At 44.0% G+C, this 17501-nt stretch overlaps 1 protein-coding gene across 5 annotated transcripts in view; it reads right to left on the bottom strand.

The window, feature by feature from the left end:
• ZNF827 (zinc finger protein 827) overlaps positions 1-15974 on the bottom strand; it is a 106188-nt gene extending 90214 nt beyond the window's left edge. For 4 of the 5 annotated variants that reach the window (XR_008825837.1, XR_008825838.1, XR_008825840.1 and 1 more), the window contains exon 1: positions 15706-15974. Coding sequence is in view for 2 of the 5 variants with exons in the window: in XM_056361731.1 (XP_056217706.1) it covers positions 15706-15748 (43 nt within the window). In the remaining 3 variants the exon portion in view is untranslated. The remainder of the gene's footprint in view (positions 1-15705) is intronic. The other variant, XM_056361717.1, reaches the window with a different exon arrangement.
• Between the last annotated feature and the right edge of the window lie 1527 nt (positions 15975-17501).

Here is a 17501-nt window from a genome sequence, read left to right as displayed (position 1 = left end):
TACATCAATGCACATTTACCACTGTGACCTCACTTAACATGTTAAGTTCAGTGCAGTGATTAGAAATTCTACTTTTTCTTAGTTATAAGGAAGTTTAGAAACTCCTTAAGATTATTCCTAGTTAGCCAAAATTCACTTTCATTGTTCACTTGTTTTGCTCTAGATAGATGTCTATGGCAATAGGCTGATGCAGTAAAAAGCATCAAATGCCAAAAAGGGATGCTGGCATCTCCAAAAATAAGAAGAGTTAAACATTATTCTCAAGACTTCTATTATCCTTAGCATACAGAGTCAAGACCTTTCATCTCCATCTGCTTCATAAAGGAGGGGAAATATTTCAAGATTTCCCACCATGGGCCTTCATTAGAAAGGAAACCCCAAACAATTCTAGCAAACAATTTGGAAAAGCTGGCTACAACCAGAAGATACCTAAATGAGAGAACTAAGTTTCCACTAAAGATCAAATTGTTGTGGAAGATAATCACATGAATGTCAAATGGTCAATATAGGAATCCATAATATTTCAAAGTCATCCTTGAATTACAATTAACTCCATGAATGAGAGGAGATTTTATTCCTTTGGCATGTCATTAATGAAGTCTTCTTTGAAAAATGGCTGGAACACAGAACTAATGTCTCTATTAGGAAATTCAAAGCAGAAACACAAAACTGCCTTATCTTAAACATCCTCTATCTGCAAACCGGAGGCTCGGTTACTCATTTCCAAATGGCTAGTTGCTTTGTAGTAGTTGGATTCTAGGTCATAGTCTTCTATCGTATATCTGAGGTAGAAGACTTAAAAATACAGATTTTTTTTTTCTGATGAAATCTCAGACTGCAATTATCCCTGACTTACAAAAGAAAAAGAGATGGAAGGAAAACCATGGTCAGACTACAATCACTATGAGCTCAAGCAATGAAGTAACTCAGCACTCTCAATCCATCATCATATGGTTCTGTTCAGGTGTTATGGAAGACAAGATCTATTCACTTGGACAATTCTACTTGAGAAAATGGAAAGATCATACAATGTTATTAAGATATCTAAAAGAAAAAAACCAACGTCAGTTCTTTATACCTTTCATCCCTTAAAAAGCAATGGATTTCAAGAAAGGAGGCTGGCACACGTGAATGATCATGGAACTAGACAAAAACTTGACCTATGACCTGGAATAAAAGGCTCACAAATAAAGGAAATGTTTCCATTTTCAGAGAGGTAAGCCTATGCCTTGAACAGCTCAAGCAAGACAAGCAGAATTTCCTTCTGCATACCCTACAATTGTTTTTGGTGCTGTGATGACCAGTCTCCAAGACAAAGACTAAGCATAAGACAAGGTTTAGAGAATCTATTTGCTGACCGGGTGGTTCAAGGCATTTTAAAGTGATTATCTGCTTTTTGGCTGTCAGTGGTATCCACAAGGCTTTGGAAGACACCGGAAGAAAACTGGGAGAAGCACGCTTAATGATATCACTTCTATATAGCAAGCACTTTGAAAGAAAAGAAGCCTCAATCGCAAAACTGAAGGCATTAAACATGAATAGTTCAGTCTGTTACATCACATTTTGTATGATCTAGGTGCCAAAAAATGCAGGAAAGCTTTGCTTTCTAATCTTTATTTAACTTGGTAACAAAAATTGGTGGTCCACTCTCTATTTTGCCTACCTACGTTCTCTGGTTTTGAGCTACATCTATAAACTGCCTGCTCATACTTAGTGCCTTCATCAGCTAACATCCTAATTAAGGCCTGCACCTGACATGCCACCTCCCCAGAACTGGCTGCAGTGATAACTGTCTCAATTCTTTACTGAGAAAAAAAAGCATCTTAATTGCCAAAAATGCACTGCAAGCCACAGTCACAATCCCAACAGTAAAAAGTAGGCACAAGAATCCTCACATGTTCCTCACAATTTACAGCAGCCAAGAATAAAGTGATCTGTTTATGCTATAGATTATTGTAACACTGATTTACCCTCAACACACACAACTCATTTTAGTGTGGCCAGCCATTTAAAACTGACAGGGTCACCACAGAAACATGATTTTAGTCACCCTTACACTCGGAAAGGAAGCGGATGAGAAGTTGCAAGTGTCAATTCAGCTGGCAAAAGGGACTGACTAAAGTGAGAAAAGTGTTCAAACATGCTACATTGTTGCATACAAACAATTTGCAATTAAAATAAATAACTCCCTGATCACAACTGCAATTTAGCGTTATGGCCTGGGAACAGCCATAAGTTTACAAAAAGTTCTTATATTACCTGAAACACTACAATTGATCTAAAAGCTCCAGGAAAATGCCATAAATCACCTATACTGTGAGCTGTGCTATGCAGGGCAATTCCAAACTTTCCTAGGGGACAAAGCATTGACCAAAAGGCTAACCAAGGCACCAAAACCACATTGGCTGATTACTTCCTCCTTCATCCATTCATTTCAAGAAGTTGCCCTCATGTGTTGCACACACTGTATAGGATCATGCCCTTAAGCAATCCAGAGTAAATTTACTATAGCTACCACGATGTATCAGAAAAAATTGTCTGCTAAGGTTGATAAATCAGTCAATTACCTGCTTCCTTGACTTTTATTCTTGTGTAAATGTTTTCATGCTTACATTACCAGTACCTATGAGAAGACAGTCTGTATGTTGCCAAAACCAACTATTTAAATTACTAGCAAATCCTTAATTACTATAAACAAGATTACAGCAGGCTTATTTAAAAAAGGTTTCTAAACACCAAAGTGATAACTCCAGAAGATAAAGCTCCCTTGCTGTCACTATTTGAGGATGCTGTCTCCATGTTTACTCCTACTCCATGCATGACTCTCAGTGCTCCCTCAGCCTACCTGAATGCCACAGCAAGAGCACCTGCTCTCTCTCCATCGATACCACCTGCATGGCCAAGCATATACGCTGGGCCTGAAGTTCCCAGTCTACCCTCAGCTTCTCCTATCAAGTCCAAACCACCTTCCTCCCCAAGCCACACACTCCCCCAACTCCTATAAAATAGAAAAAAATAACATACAGAATAAGATAAGATAAGCAAATATTACTGAAGCACTGCAGTTACTTACTTCATCTTCAAAGCACAGATGCTTTAGTACTGCTGGTGAGAATCTAAAGAACAGTCCAATCCTCACAGATGCCAAGAGAGTATGGGAAAACCACAGTGGCCATTGTCCTTGCCAGCAAGCTGGTTTGGGCTCAAAATGGAACATTAAATCTATGGCATGGTCGATGCACATGATCTCAGGTAAGATCTCCCTTTCCATACTTCTCTCACTGGTAATAGCAAAGGATTTCCAGAAAATACCTGACTGATGACACAGAAGCTGAAACCAAAAGGATAATGATGTATCATCATGCTTCCTCTACACACAGAAATTATTAAATACGAAAGACTGTGCAATAGACCTGGTTTCCTGTATCTCTTCAAAGGTATAGTCAAACTTTGGAACTGAGAAGCAGAGAACTCCCACCAAGGTTTGTACAGGGGCAGACTAATGTAAGCCCAACATAGCATCAGTACTCGAGGAAAGCTCTTAAGAAGGTTTCAGCAGCACTGTAAAAACGTACAGCAACATCCAGAACATATCTAGTCATTTCAAGAAGCATGTTTTCCATCTCTTTCCGCACTTACCTCTGTTCTTCCAAGGGACAACTGCACTACAGATGCACAACCTCAACCACTGTTACCTTGGTTTCCCTGAGAAACTGCCAAGTCCATCTTTCCTACAGGACATCTAATCAGAATATAGGCTCTTTTTCAGGCCGAAACTATCTTTTGTTGGATCACACGTGCCTAAGACAGCAGGCTGACTTCCTGGCTTGTACTCCTATGCACTATACAAATATAACAAAGGAGATAGAAACAATATTTCCTTGTTTCCCTCATGCACAAGTTAATCCTTGAGAGCACTTTCTGATGTCTAATCACTACTGTAGAAAACAGAAGTCCCGGAGACATTCAGCTGAAAGGGTAATCAGAAATCCTACAGAAGAACATGGCATTTCTGATGTACCGGCTCTAATTTCCCAAGCCAGGCCAACAACGTTGAGGATAAAATGGCAACCTTCACTTTTCCTCTTCTCTCCAATGGATTAAAGACATGCTGTGTCTTCTCTTGAACCAGTTCCAAATAACTTCTCATTCTATCAACTTCTGAAACTGCCAGTAGTCTTCAGGGAGTGACACTGATAAAGCAGTGATGTCACCAAAATGAAAAACAGGTATTACTCTACTTTCCTACCTTTCCTAATTATTTTCTCCAGCTGGTCAGAAAAATTACCACAAATATTGACTGGCAAAGAGTGAAAAAAGAGAAGAATTATCAGTGATAAAAGCAGTGATTATATCACAAGTGGTTTTGGAGAAAAAGGAAGAAAACTAGTCTTCAGTATAGTAGCACTACACAATGATTAAAGCTGGAAAAAAAGCTGTGCGAAGCTCTCCCAATAGGTGTGAAGAATCTCTGAAGAGAAGTTCCTGTTGAGCCACAGGAAAAAAGAACCCAAAAAAGCTGGGAGATTTCATGTCTGTAAACTGTCCTGCCAAGCCTCCAAACACCTCCACAAATATCATACAACTCAATAGCTCTGCCATTGCAATCTAGAACTCTCGCACACAAAAACTGTTCCAAGGAACAATTATAACTTACAGCACCAGTAAAATAGTAAAAGAAAAATTCTTCCTTGCCAAAGAGAGGTTTTCATCTCCTGAGCACAAAGTTAGCCCAGCTAGCTTCTAAGGAAGGAAGGAAGAACACAGCTTCTCCCTCCGTGTCTCTATCTCTTTATTGCTGCAGGAGGCTGGCTGGCTGTTTTTCATATAAAGGACACACTGGAGGAGTTTGAAAACCTGTCAAAGAAGTGGCTTCATTTGCCTGCCTTGATGATATGATGTACTGTTGTACATTCTGACTTATGCTTACATTGACTTTTTTGGTCAACTCATTATTTCCTTCTCTGAGCACAAATAAGACATCTCAACTTCCCAATAGCCCCAGTGGCATTCTGGCAAAAGCAATTTGGTTCACTTCACTCAGACGAATCACTACCGCTACATATTCAAATAATCCAGAACTTCCGTTCAGTTTACATGTTCTCTCCTGTGTGATATGAGTGCTTGGCAAAGGAAGAACACAGCATGAACCTTTACAGTGCTCCGGTTCTCCCTTGCGTTTTCTAATGTAGACTCAGCCTGGAGACTGGCTTATCAATAGCAGCTGGAAATGGCTGTTAACTAGCAAGAAGTAGATCCAAGTGCATTCCAGCTGTGGCTTCATCTCTGACCCTTTCCATTTCTGATGCAGAGTCTATTCTAAGTTGCAGTGATATGAAGATGTATTAAACAACAGTATTATTTCTCTCCTAGAATCCCCATGCAATGAGAATCCCTGTCTGGGAAGGCCAAGGCAGCTTCCATAATATTTGCATCACCCTAGCAGCACAAGGGAGATCCGAGGATGGCTGCAAAATTGGCCCATTGATGACAATAAACATTAAGTCCTGGTTTAAAAATAATGTCAAGTGGAACTGAGTGAAATCACCTTAAATTATTCTAAATATTGAAGTTGGAAAGGTAGTGACAGCAAATACTGTGAACTTTCCCTTTTATTAACATACAGAAAGAGAAAACCCAACACTAACCACTCAAAACATTGACTCATAGAAAAAGACTTAAAATATATGGAATTGCCACTTTAGAACACATTTATGAAGGTTGTTCCAGTGATCAATAAAGCAAAAGAAACCACAAAATCAACCAGAAATTCCTGTTGCCTTAGTTTGTAGGATGCAATAAACAAAACATAGGAAGCCTCAGATCAAGCCGCTACGGTGCCTTTAATTATCCCAACTGTGTTTACAACCTCTATCAAGGGGTCACAAAGTGAAGGGAAGAGCTCACAAACCTTATGTGGGACAATATTCAACCATAGCAAGTGACATCAGACCAACATACCTGCTTTAACAAAGGTCTCCTTTGTTTTTTACTACTTTCTATTTATTTTTGCTACATGCAGCTTCTCCTGTTCTATTTTTGGTAAATAATGTGCTCTTGATTTACCATGCCCTGTTACTCACCTGAGGTGCTTTATGCACATTAGCTTCCCGACTGGTTCAGAAACAAAAGGTTTAGGTTTCAGATACTGAAATTATTCCTTCCTGTGTCACAGGAATCTAGTTCCCTATAATGTATTTTTTTTCTCTCCCAAAGTCAGATTAAAACATGGCAAATTATATTCTCTGTGTTTCTAATTTCTCCCACAAGGACGATATTACAGTAACGCATCTAAGGGAAGCTTCAAGAAGTGTTTGTTTTGTCATGCTGTGTTTGCTACCAAAGACAGCAGCTTTCTCTGTCCCTGAGAGGATTGCTTGGGGTTAACAAGCAAAGCCAAATGAGAGAGGATTAGGAAGCTACTCGTAGTGGTAGGTGAACACACAGAAGCAGACCTTTCCATGTGGAACAGGCACTCCTCTCTCCTAGACACACTGCTTAAGGCACTGCCTCAGCTTTCAACCTTGAGGAAAGTCAGAGGTCATATAATTAATGTGCAAGTACTGAATAAAAAGTGGACATTCCTCAAACCTTATCTTATTTTAAAGAGATTTAGGATTCTGTGCCAAGCTCCTGGTACAAGAAACTAATGCTATGGCTACTTAGGGCACAGACACAGCATAAATGGCAGCAACCTATTTCTACATTCTGCCTAAAAATTCACCTAAAATCCAGATGCAGAGAAATAGCTAGACACTAAGAGGAAGTTTTGTGTTCATGTCCATTGCTGGCTTTTCTGCTGAACAAACAAAGTGTGCCAATGGCAGTAGGATTTGATTTTATTTTTCCAAAGTGCATTTCCTGGCTGAAAACTCTGGGCTTTACCAACACTTTTTATGCAGGCCAGTAAATGCTTTCAAAGACAACAACTCTGATTCTCATGAGATTATGTCTATACTAAATAACGCAATGCTATGTAGTGATATCTGAGCCAGTTTGAGTATACCCACAAGTATTATAGCTGAATTAACCTGGGTAGACTGCTGTGATAACTGCCTCCTGTACACAAGGTAGCTTATTTAGAGCTTGCTTTGTTATCTCAACGTGGCCCAGCACTGTGCAGGAAGACAATATAAGCAATTATGGTGAAGTCTATTTAGACCTTATGGGCAATGTAAAAGTACCTCAAGGTGGGCAGAAGAGCTCCCTTCAGAGTTATTCGCTGTACAAAGAACTCCCTTTGGCAATGCAGAATTGACAAAAGGATTATGTCAGCCCTTCCTTTCCAGAACAAGGAGCAGGGTGAGAGCCTAGAGACAGCAGAAATTAGAGCAGCTCTAGGCTGTTACGCTTACACTGGTACCTGAGAAGGGCTCTTCATGGACTCAAAGTGCTAGAAATATAGAGGTAGATAAGGGGAAGTTCTGCTCCAAACACAGATAAAGAAACGCATCCTTAGTCATTAGTTGCCAGGTCTTGATTTGGCACAGTGGTCTATAAGGGGAGAGACTCTGGCTGTGCTTCAGGAAAGTAAGCAAACAAACAGCCACGACCACCAACTGCTATCTAAATCCGCTTGCCTGCCACCACCTCTATTCCTTACCTACTTTTCACTACATGATTATCTGAAGATCTGTTCTTATCTTAACTTTTGAGGGTGGTTTATTTTTATTTTTTTTTGATAAGTAATTATTTGTACTACTACACAAGTCAAAGTGAAGTCTAGAAGTATCTTCCAAAGCATCTGTGTTCATTAATGAAGTCACACATGGGGATCACTCATTAAGCTAAATACATACTTGTTAAAGCCATTGATTTTTTTTACTGTGTTTTTCTAAAAGCTACTTGCCATTTATTTTTAAGAATTTACCAGAATTCTCCTTTTTGCCCCGATACAGCATCTTACAAATTCTAACAGGCACCAAGATTCAGGATACGTCCAAAACTTTCACTTAAAATAGGAAGTTGTAATTTTAAAGTAAGCTTGTGCCAAATCTCCTTCCTTACAGAATCTTTCAGAAAAAAACTTAAGAACATGCAGGGAAGAATTCTTCGTACCTGCATAGAAAGCTCCCCAACAGAGGAAAAACACATCCAAGCAGCAAACCCCAGATGAGGGCCAGCAGAGCTATAAACCTTCCTTGAGGAAAGGAATCCCTAGAGGTAGGACCACGCAGAATTCAAAGGGATGATGACAATAGCTCGCTTTGAGTTGCTTAAAAAATGTTATTTCTGCCCTAGTGAGAGAGCGTCCCATATAAAAGAAACCAAACAGTGCAGATGTTTGGAACTTAATTTCACTTTCTGAAATGGCTGATTAAACTATTCATTACAAGACCACTTGGTAACCCTTTCATTTTTAACACAATTTGTTCTAAACAGCAGCTAAATCATCAGTCTTGTATAAAAACTTCTCTCTCTTGGTCTACTGTACCATCAGTACTAGTCATTCTTTCCCCCTAGCTTCCATCTCTGCTGCCTAAAGAATGAAGGAAAGGACTGAAAAGAATGAAGGAAAGGACTATTTCTGCAGTCCAGTTTTTCTCTCCTTACTGCACGCCTCTGAAAAAATGTCCCTCGTAACTCTTTCATGATTCCAAATTAATGAAACTTGGGTGCTGTGCAAATTCTTCACTTGCAAAACGGAACAGGCTTGTCTTACTGTTAGGCTTAACTTGGGATTCTACTACTCAGTGTAATTACACCACAAGCAGGAAATCCCTTGAAAGGCAGGAGAAACTTTAAGGAATAACTAACTACTAAGCCAACAGGTTCAGACCGAACAGTCAAAATATTTGGAGTCTAGACCAAAGAGTATACCAGCCTGTAAACGCTACTGAAGGTGTGTGAGGAAAAGAGAAATTGTCTTTGGGACCATAGCCTTCCATAATTGTGACCCTAAGTTAGTCTGTAAAAAAGAAAAACTGAAAGACAAGCTCTCATGTGAGCTTATGGATACATGTTGCTGAATCCTTCGTTAAAGTAGCCACAATGCAGTGTATATGTGTAGAACCAATGCTGACTGCACCCTGAGGCATTGATCGTTTCAACTGAAGTATGGGTCAAGTCACAGTTTTTATTATTTACCTACATTAAAAAAAATAATAATGCTTAAAGAAAGGGATATTATCCACCTTTCTGAAGGTTGTGGGTTTTTTTTCATTCAACCCAATATCACTTATTATTCTTCAAGCCTATATCAGCCCATATAATTTATTATTCTTCATAGAAAATATTTTTTTTTAAGTAGAATAAAAATAAAGTTTTACTTTGGGGGGGCAGAAAGAGAGAGGAAGAGAATTCCCCCAACCCCCTTGAAAACTGGATTCTATTACATACTGCTAGCTACTTTGTGGTCCAGATTTTTTGCATATTATTTTTTTGTAAAACACACAATACTTCAGCCTCCATACATCCTGCAGGCAAACTAACCAACAAAAAATGGTATACTACAAACCAGGACAAAATATTCTTTAGAAGATACACTCTTCAAGCACGACCCTGGAGTACTTTAACAGCTGTAACAGTAACAGGATTCCAGGCACAAGCCACATTAGCTCTCCCTAACCATCTGAACTAATGCCTGTATTATGATTTCTTAGCAATTTGAAAGAAAAAAAAAAAAAAGTCCTCTCTATATGGTGCTTCATGACAAATCACATGCCTTGTGAAGCTACATGTTAGAAATCCTTTTAACTTCCAAAAAGTCCTCTTTTGTAGGTCATGCTCTCATTATCTTGCTCTGGGATCTGGTCTGATTAAATTATAGGAAATTACTAATACTTCACTTTGAACAGCCAGCTCCTCCTGGCTTTTCTTTTTTTTTCTTCCCCAAACTTAATTCCTCCTCCTCCTGCCTTCTTACATATGAAAAAGACAACAACTACTCTGTTACAAAGATTAAATCATACTCTTTCTTCATCCATTTTAAAATTTAAAAGTAAAAATGCATTCTGTCTGCATGTTCTCACATTACCCATTCCATTGCTCTACCTGCAGGTTTTCCTGTTTGGCCAGCTAAAAAGTTTGTGGGTTTGCTCTATATTCTTTTGTACCCCCACCCCCTCTAAAATCTAATTCATAAGATCCTAAAGACTTAAATAGCTTAATGAGCACAACACTGACTCTTCAGTAGTCCAATTTATACCCCATTGTGATTTATTCATATTTTGTACTACCAGACAACACTAAGACTTAGCCTACCATTGAATAGCTTTAGACGTTGATCATTAAATGATTTTATACAAGTGACTTAGTCTATATAAGGGGGTTTGGAATATTAAAGAGACAGAGACTTTACATGTCAGTGAGAATCCCCAGCAAGGGAGAAGGTGTCTCTGAAAAGCCTACGAGGACTCACTATCATGAGAGGGACAAAATAAGAACAGTGTTTTCAGGTGGAATAATGTGGATGTTACTCCATCCACCAAAAGGCTGCTGTTCGTTTGAGAGTACATTACAGAACCACCAGGACAACCATGATGATAGCAATGAAATTATTAACCTAATCATACTAAGAATAGTCATTTTCCCTACGTGGATCCTCTTGTCTACAGTGAGCTATATCATGATCCCTGCAGTGGTAAGAGGTTAAAAATAGTAAATAGAAAATATGTTAAAAGCTTCCCCTTGTACATGCAATGTCTGCTAGTAAGGTAATAAACTCTACTAAAAGAGAAAGATTCCTGTTCCTGGCAAAAGCCTTTTGTCTTGAAGGCAACTCTTCAATACCAAATGATAGTAAAGGGCTTTCTAACATTGGGAAAATTTTTGGAAAAACCATCCAACACATCCTGTCTTCCTATCAGAAAGTATCAAATGAAGCAAGCTGCAAAAATAAAAAAAAAGAAGGAAGCTCTGAATCACTGTTAATTTACCTGTTTGACATTATTTTCTTTACACTCTGATGATATAATCCAGCAATAAAACCCAAAATAATAAAAAGAGTCACAAAGTTTAAGGGTGATTTTTTTTTTTGTGGTGGTGGTTTTTTGTTGGTGTGTGGTTTGGTTTTTTTACTGTATAGAAACAGCTAAACATGCCAACACAGTATCTGGAATTTCTAACCCTATACCTGACCATGAAAGCAAGAAGAGTTACGCCCTCCTCATTATCACATATCTAGTTTTTGATACTGAAACTAATATTCTATCAATTCTGCATCTCCTTTAACAAAATAAATCCAACAGAAAAAAACACTGCAGTTTGTCCTGCATTAAACACATTCTTCAGAAAGCGGTAGTAGTTCAAACTTCTCAGTGTAGCATCTAATTCTGCCTGATACTCTATAACAAATGCAAGCTTTGTATAAATGGTATTGTGGCATTCATTCACAAACTGCATTGCTTACAAGCCTCTGAGACAGAATCAAACCCCAAGTAGTATTGATTGCTACACTTAAGGCAATGCAGTGGTCTAAGTTTTAAACTTCTATTTAAATGCCTCAAAACTCCCCAAAACCTTTACTTTTCAGGCTGAACTCTTCCAAGTCACATTTGTGCAGTTCAGAGGAAACAGACTTTCAGGAATTCTCAGAAAAGAAAATAATAGTGTGAAGTGGGATAGAAAGTAAGGCAACAACAAGAAGAAAAACAGAGTAAAACTGTATTTATACATGTATTTTTAAAGATTCTGATGATAACTGAATAGATGAGGGAAAAAAATGAAATTTTTAAGTAGCTGGAAGGGGGAAAAAAACCCCTAACACACACACACGCTAAGGAATTAGCAAAATTCCTTTAAACATTCCAGTGAAAATGAATTGATTTGTCTGAGTCAGTCACATCCAAAAGTAGTCATAAGTCACATGTGCACTGGCCAATTTTTTAACTTATGGACCTAACTCTGTCATCGTAAACTGAGTCTACACTGCCACAGTATTTAGTCTGGATATGGATTACCCACTGTCTATCCAGGAACTCCTGAAGGCCTTTCCTCATTCACTCATATCTTAAATTTAAAAGAACGCACTTTCTCTTGTATTTCACCAAGTGTGAAAGAAGACATTCTACTGACATCTGTGCTAAACAGTTCTCAAAACCTAACTTCTTTACACAGAAACTCCATTTACAATACATGTTAACGCTGGAGTCTCAAGGGCCCATCCATCTGACTCAGTCCTGAAGTTCATCCTGTTTTGAGCAGGGGGCCAGGCCAGTGGACCTCCAAAGGACCCTTCCAAACCATATTATGTTGTAAACAAATCCAACGACTAAAAGCTCAACCTTAGCTCTGCCCTTTTAAGCAGATGCCACCAAAACACAGTATTGTTGCATCTAATAATATCAAGCCTTTCTTTCTTCAGTCGCTGAAGTATCAGTATCTAGCAACTCCCTTGAAACTGAAGTGTTGCAACAGCCTGATATATCTCTAGCAAACTCTTGGACAAATAACTTCTTCACCACAGCATGCATTTTGGTGGCACAGTCTTCTCTTCTGAAATGATCTCTAAATTTACACTAGGGCTTATCCAATGAAGTCAACAAACAGAAGTATAAAATCAGGGTGCCAAGCAGCAGCTGCATACTGTTGCGTCAAATAGCATGACAGTGTTCTTCAGGTGTGTTTCAGGGTATGTAACAATTTAGAAGAAACTAATTAAGGCCTAGTGATCCTGAGAACACAGCTTCCTGCCTAAGCTATGCTAGGCTCCACGGGACTTGCCAGACTAACTTAAGTTTGCTCAGTTACAATGTAACACTGGTAAATGATTCTGTATATCAACATCTTGCTACTTATTTCCCAAACAATTGCAACAGAATCCAAAATATCACAGGGTGGTTCAGGAAGATGCTACATCATTTAGGTGTACTGGAGAGCATCCAGGCACCAGCAGCAACCTGTAGTGTAACTTAGGGGCAAAGCACAGCGCCATACCCACAACAGGGCAGAGTTAAAGGTGAATACAGTATTAGCCATCTTCTTCCCAGTTGCGTATGGTGCACTTTACATTCTTCTGCCATCATTAATACAAAAAAAAAAAATACACACACTGTGCCTCTAAGAAACGTACTGCTAAAATCAGCAAGAACCGTAGAATAAAAATGTATTTGATACTGAGTACCCATTAAAGCAACATGTCGCTAAAAAAAATCCAAATCACTATTTATAGCGTTTGTACACTGAATACAATGGATTCCAAGGCATTTTCTGAATCTGCAGGACTGCAGACTAGAACACTATTCCTGCAATTCTTCCTGAATTATTTAATATATTATTGTTGTCAAATAATAGCTTTTTTGATCTAGTGCAATCTAGTTGTACAAGAAATTAAAATAAACAAATCCCATTAAAAAGTAGCATTCGTGTGGGACATATAGCATGTGCATGTTTTGCACATCAGGGAAAAACAATCCCATGAATTGAACTTAAAAATTATCCAAAAGAACTGCAAATTAGGCCGTGCGTTTAAAAATTAAAAAAAAAAAAAAGGAAAAAAAAAAAGAAAAAAAACCCACGAAAACCAAACAAACAAAAAACCCCAAAACAACACCCCCCACCAGCACATGCACAACTCCATTTGCACAATGAAGGCAATTGTTCCTTGGCCCAGGAGAAGCCGTGACTTCCCCCGGCGCGGGCGGTCAGGAGGTCGGGGCCGAGGGGAGCCTCGGCCGCAACCCGGAGGCAGGGGCAGGCGGGAGCCCGGCGCCGGAGCCGAGCCCCCGGAGCCCAGCCCCCGAAGCCCAGCCCGGAGCGGCACGCCCGACCGAGCTAAAATGGAACCCAGGTTTGATGTCAGCCCGAGAGGCAGGCGGAGGGCAGCCGCACCGGGGCGGGGGCGAGGGCAAGGTCAGCCGCCGGGCCGGCCGCAGCGCCCGCCCCACCGCCTCCTCCCGCCCCGCCAGCCCCTTTTCGCCTCCCCGCTCCCGCAGGGCTCCTGCCAAACCGGGGCGGCGGCGCTCGCCCCCCCTCCCGCCCCGAAGCGCCCCTCCACGGCCACGCAAGGCCCTGCGCGCCCGGGCTTGGCCCCTGCCCCCGCCCGCCGCGCCGGGGCCGGGGCGCTGCAGAGGCGGCCGCCGCGCTCCCCGCCGCCTTCCCTGTGCCAGCCGCCCCGGCCGGCGCCCTGCGCGGGGAAGGAGCGCCGGGGCGGCCGGCTCGTCTCCTCTAGCGGGCGGACTGCGAAAGGGCTGAGCGGGGGCAAACGGCGAGAGCAAAGGAAAGGGGAAGGGGGGGGGGGGGGGGGAAGGCGGGCAAAAAACAAACCAAAAAACCCACCATCGACACACACACACCCCCCCCCCAAACCCCACCGCAACTCAGGCCCTTGACTCCGGCGGAAAGGAAAAGGAGAGAGAAATATCTGCGGGTCTGCAAGTGCCGCCCCCCCGCGCCGTCCCCCCATCCCCGGCCCGTGTGGCGGTGCTGGAAGGGCGGGGGGGAGCGCTGCCTCAGCCCCTTCGCCCGCATAGCGGAGCGGGGGGGGAGCCGGGCTGCGCTCCGCCTGCAGCGGTGGTGTCCCCCCCCCCCCCCCCCCCCCGCGGGGGCAGAGGCCGGGGCTGCCCTGGTGAACTCCCGGTGACCGAGCACGGCTCCGGCACCGGCGGCTCAGCTCTCGCCCTGCCCCGAGCCCAGCGCGGAGGGGCTGCAGGCACGCTCGGAGCAGATGTGCCGGAGGCAGACAAATGACCCCTCCATCCACCCCCCGCTCTCCTTAAACCAACCCTGGGGCCAAGCAGGGGCAGGGTATTTTTAGGTCCCTACCCCTCCCCTCCGCCTCCCTCTCAACAGCTGCCTCGCACTTAATACAAGGGGGGGGGGGGGGGGCGGGGGGGCGAGCGGGAGAAAAGTTAACTGTTTTGCAAAGAGGGGAGAAAATAGGCAGGGAGGGGGGAGGGAGCGCGAAGGAGCAGGGCAGGGTGAGCTGTGTCAGGGGATGTGTGCGTGTGCGCACGGGGTGCCCGCAGGCGGAGGATCGGGATGCACTTTAGCCCTGTGCTCTGCTGCTCTCGTCTGGGGCAGCGCCGCCGAAGCCCGAGTCTCGCCTGGCTCGCCTGACCCTTCATTTCACTGCGGCCAGGAGGAGCCCGGAGCCCGCCGCCGCCTCTCCCTGCTCTGCAGGGACCTCGCCTGCCACGGTCTGCCTCCCCGCCGCCCCCTCCCCCGCCGCCGCCGGCGGCCCCAGCCCCCTGCGGGGTGGCCGTGGGGTCGGTGTGGGGGCGCCCCCCGCCGCTGCCGGCCCCCGCCGCGGCTGCTGCCCGCCTCCCCCCGCTCCCGGGCCGCCCAGCCCCGCCGCAACCTTTAGCCGGGGACGGACCTCTCGGCTGGTTCCGCACAAGACGCCAGCAGCCGCTTCCCCTCTCGCCGCCCTCCCCTCCGGTGCTAGCCCCCCTCCCCACCCCAATAAAACAGACACCCCCCCCTCCGGCCCCAAAGAGAAACCCACACCGCCCCCCCCCCCCCCACACCGCCCCCCCAACACAAATGCACAATCACGGGCGAGGGGAGGGAGAGGGAGGAAAGGGCGAGAGACGCGAAGAAAGAAGGGGGGAAAGGAGAGAGAGGAAAAATTAAAAGGGCACAAGGCTGTTCATCACCAACATGGCTGCCTTAGCTCAGACCTAAAAGGGAATAACCCAGGCTGTGTCTTTGTCAGTTTCACCTCTGTAACCCTAAACTAATGCACGAAACGACGGAGGCGGCTGCAGAGGGGAAGGAGACGGGGAGAGGAGGAAGGAGAAAATGGCAAAAAGAGGGGGCACTTACGTGAAGAGAGGCGCTTGGGCTGCTCCTGCTTCCTCCTGGGCATTTTCCCCCTTTTTTCACATTCTCCTCCTTGGTTTAACGGGAGATCAAATAAGACCGGGAGGGGGGGGGCACAGACAGGCACAAAGCCGGGCCCCCCGGGGGAGCTGCTAACCGGGGCGGGTTTTCCCTCTTCGCCGGGGTAAAGGGGGCTGAAGCCAGCTTTCCCGGAGCCACCGCGAAGGGCTCCCTCTCCCCCTCTTTCTTTTTCCTCTCTCTCCCCCCCCCCTCCCCCCCCCCCCAACCCGGTCGTGCACCTGGCTTGTCCCCGGTCGCAGTATCCCTCAGCGGCCGGGGATGTGTTCCCGGCGGGCGGGCGGGCGCCGGGCGCCGTGCCGGGGCGAGGGCTGGCGCGGCGGTGCCGAGGGCTGCGCCCCGCGCGCCTCCCGGCCCCTAACTAACACTAACGGCGGGATCAAAGGGCGGCGGCGGCGGCGCTCACGGCTCGCCCGCGGGCGGCAGGCAGGCAGGCGGCGGGAGGCAGGCAGGGACACGGGCACACACACACACCCCGGCGGGCGGGCACGGGCACACGCGCACACACGCACACACACACGCGCGGCCGGGCAGAGCAAAGGGGAAGGTGCCCCCGCTGCGCGCCGGCGGGGTGCGGGCGGAGGATGCGCTGCCCCAGTCCTGCACCCGCTCCTAATTCGCTCTTAAAAAAAAAAAGGGGGGTGGGGGTGTTGTCTCGACCATTCGCAGCGTAACTGCCTTATTTCTGGTGGGAAAGAAAATAATAACAAGAAGCTTTTTTTTTTTTTAAATTAAGACGTTTTGTCATCCTGTGTTAGAAAGAAAAGATAAATTGTACCAGCAGCGCAAAGCTAACCCCATAGAATTTCTTGCATGTGTTCAGCTATTTCTTCACAAAGCACAGGGGCCGGGGGGCTTACTGGAACTGAACTTCAGTATGGGGGGGCGAGGGTGGTCATACACAACTCCCTCCTGTCAGATTCAGTGTACAAAATAAGCCAGAAGGGAAGGTGGGCAAGTCAGGATGTGGATAGGCTGTTTCAGTACCAGGTTCTGACAATTTCTAGCGTAGGTTTTAAAAAGTGGAAAGAATGCAAGCAGTATGAACATCACAACTCCTTGAGAAGTGTGTGTGTGTGTGTGTGTGGAAGGGGGGAGGAAATCAAGATTAGGTCACCCCTAATGGTTGATTTAACTGCTACATGATACTTCTACAGTGCACACAGCAATCTGGACTTCTGAAATTTACTTTTTTCCTGCTGTAATGCAGGTATATGAAGCTTTATCCTGAAGCAATTCTGGCGTGCATTATGAAGCCAGGATAGCAGTTTTCATTAACTGATACACACTTCCATTACTTCACAAATCACACATCTTTCTTCAAAGACAGACATGAAGGTGGGGGAAAAAAAGAAAAAGAGGGATTGGGTCTCACTAAAGCACAAAAGGTACTTCGTGAGAGAGAAGTGCTCTCTTTGTGACTTGCAGTCATTTGGATAAAAGTTCACACAGAGGTTGTTAATGATTTAAACTCTAAAACCTGTTATTACAATTGAAGTAAAATGGTTTGAAGCATGGTTGTTTCATATAGCTCTCTCTTTGTGTAAGGAAACTTTGAACTTAGCAGAATACATAATCTAAATCATCAGTCAGATGTTGCAATAATAAAAAAATGCATTATTCTAGCATGTATACCTGTTAGAATTTTTTTTTTTTTTTTTGCTTTTGACAGCCTGGCTGATCATTTTATCACATAATTTTTTATCCTAACTTCAAAATAC

This window comes from Falco biarmicus, chromosome 1 (genome assembly GCF_023638135.1).
Source record: "Falco biarmicus isolate bFalBia1 chromosome 1, bFalBia1.pri, whole genome shotgun sequence".
In the NCBI taxonomy this organism is placed as follows: domain Eukaryota; kingdom Metazoa; phylum Chordata; class Aves; order Falconiformes; family Falconidae; genus Falco; species Falco biarmicus.
Note: the sequence above shows the minus strand (reverse complement) of the source record. Positions and strands in the feature narration are given on the sequence as shown.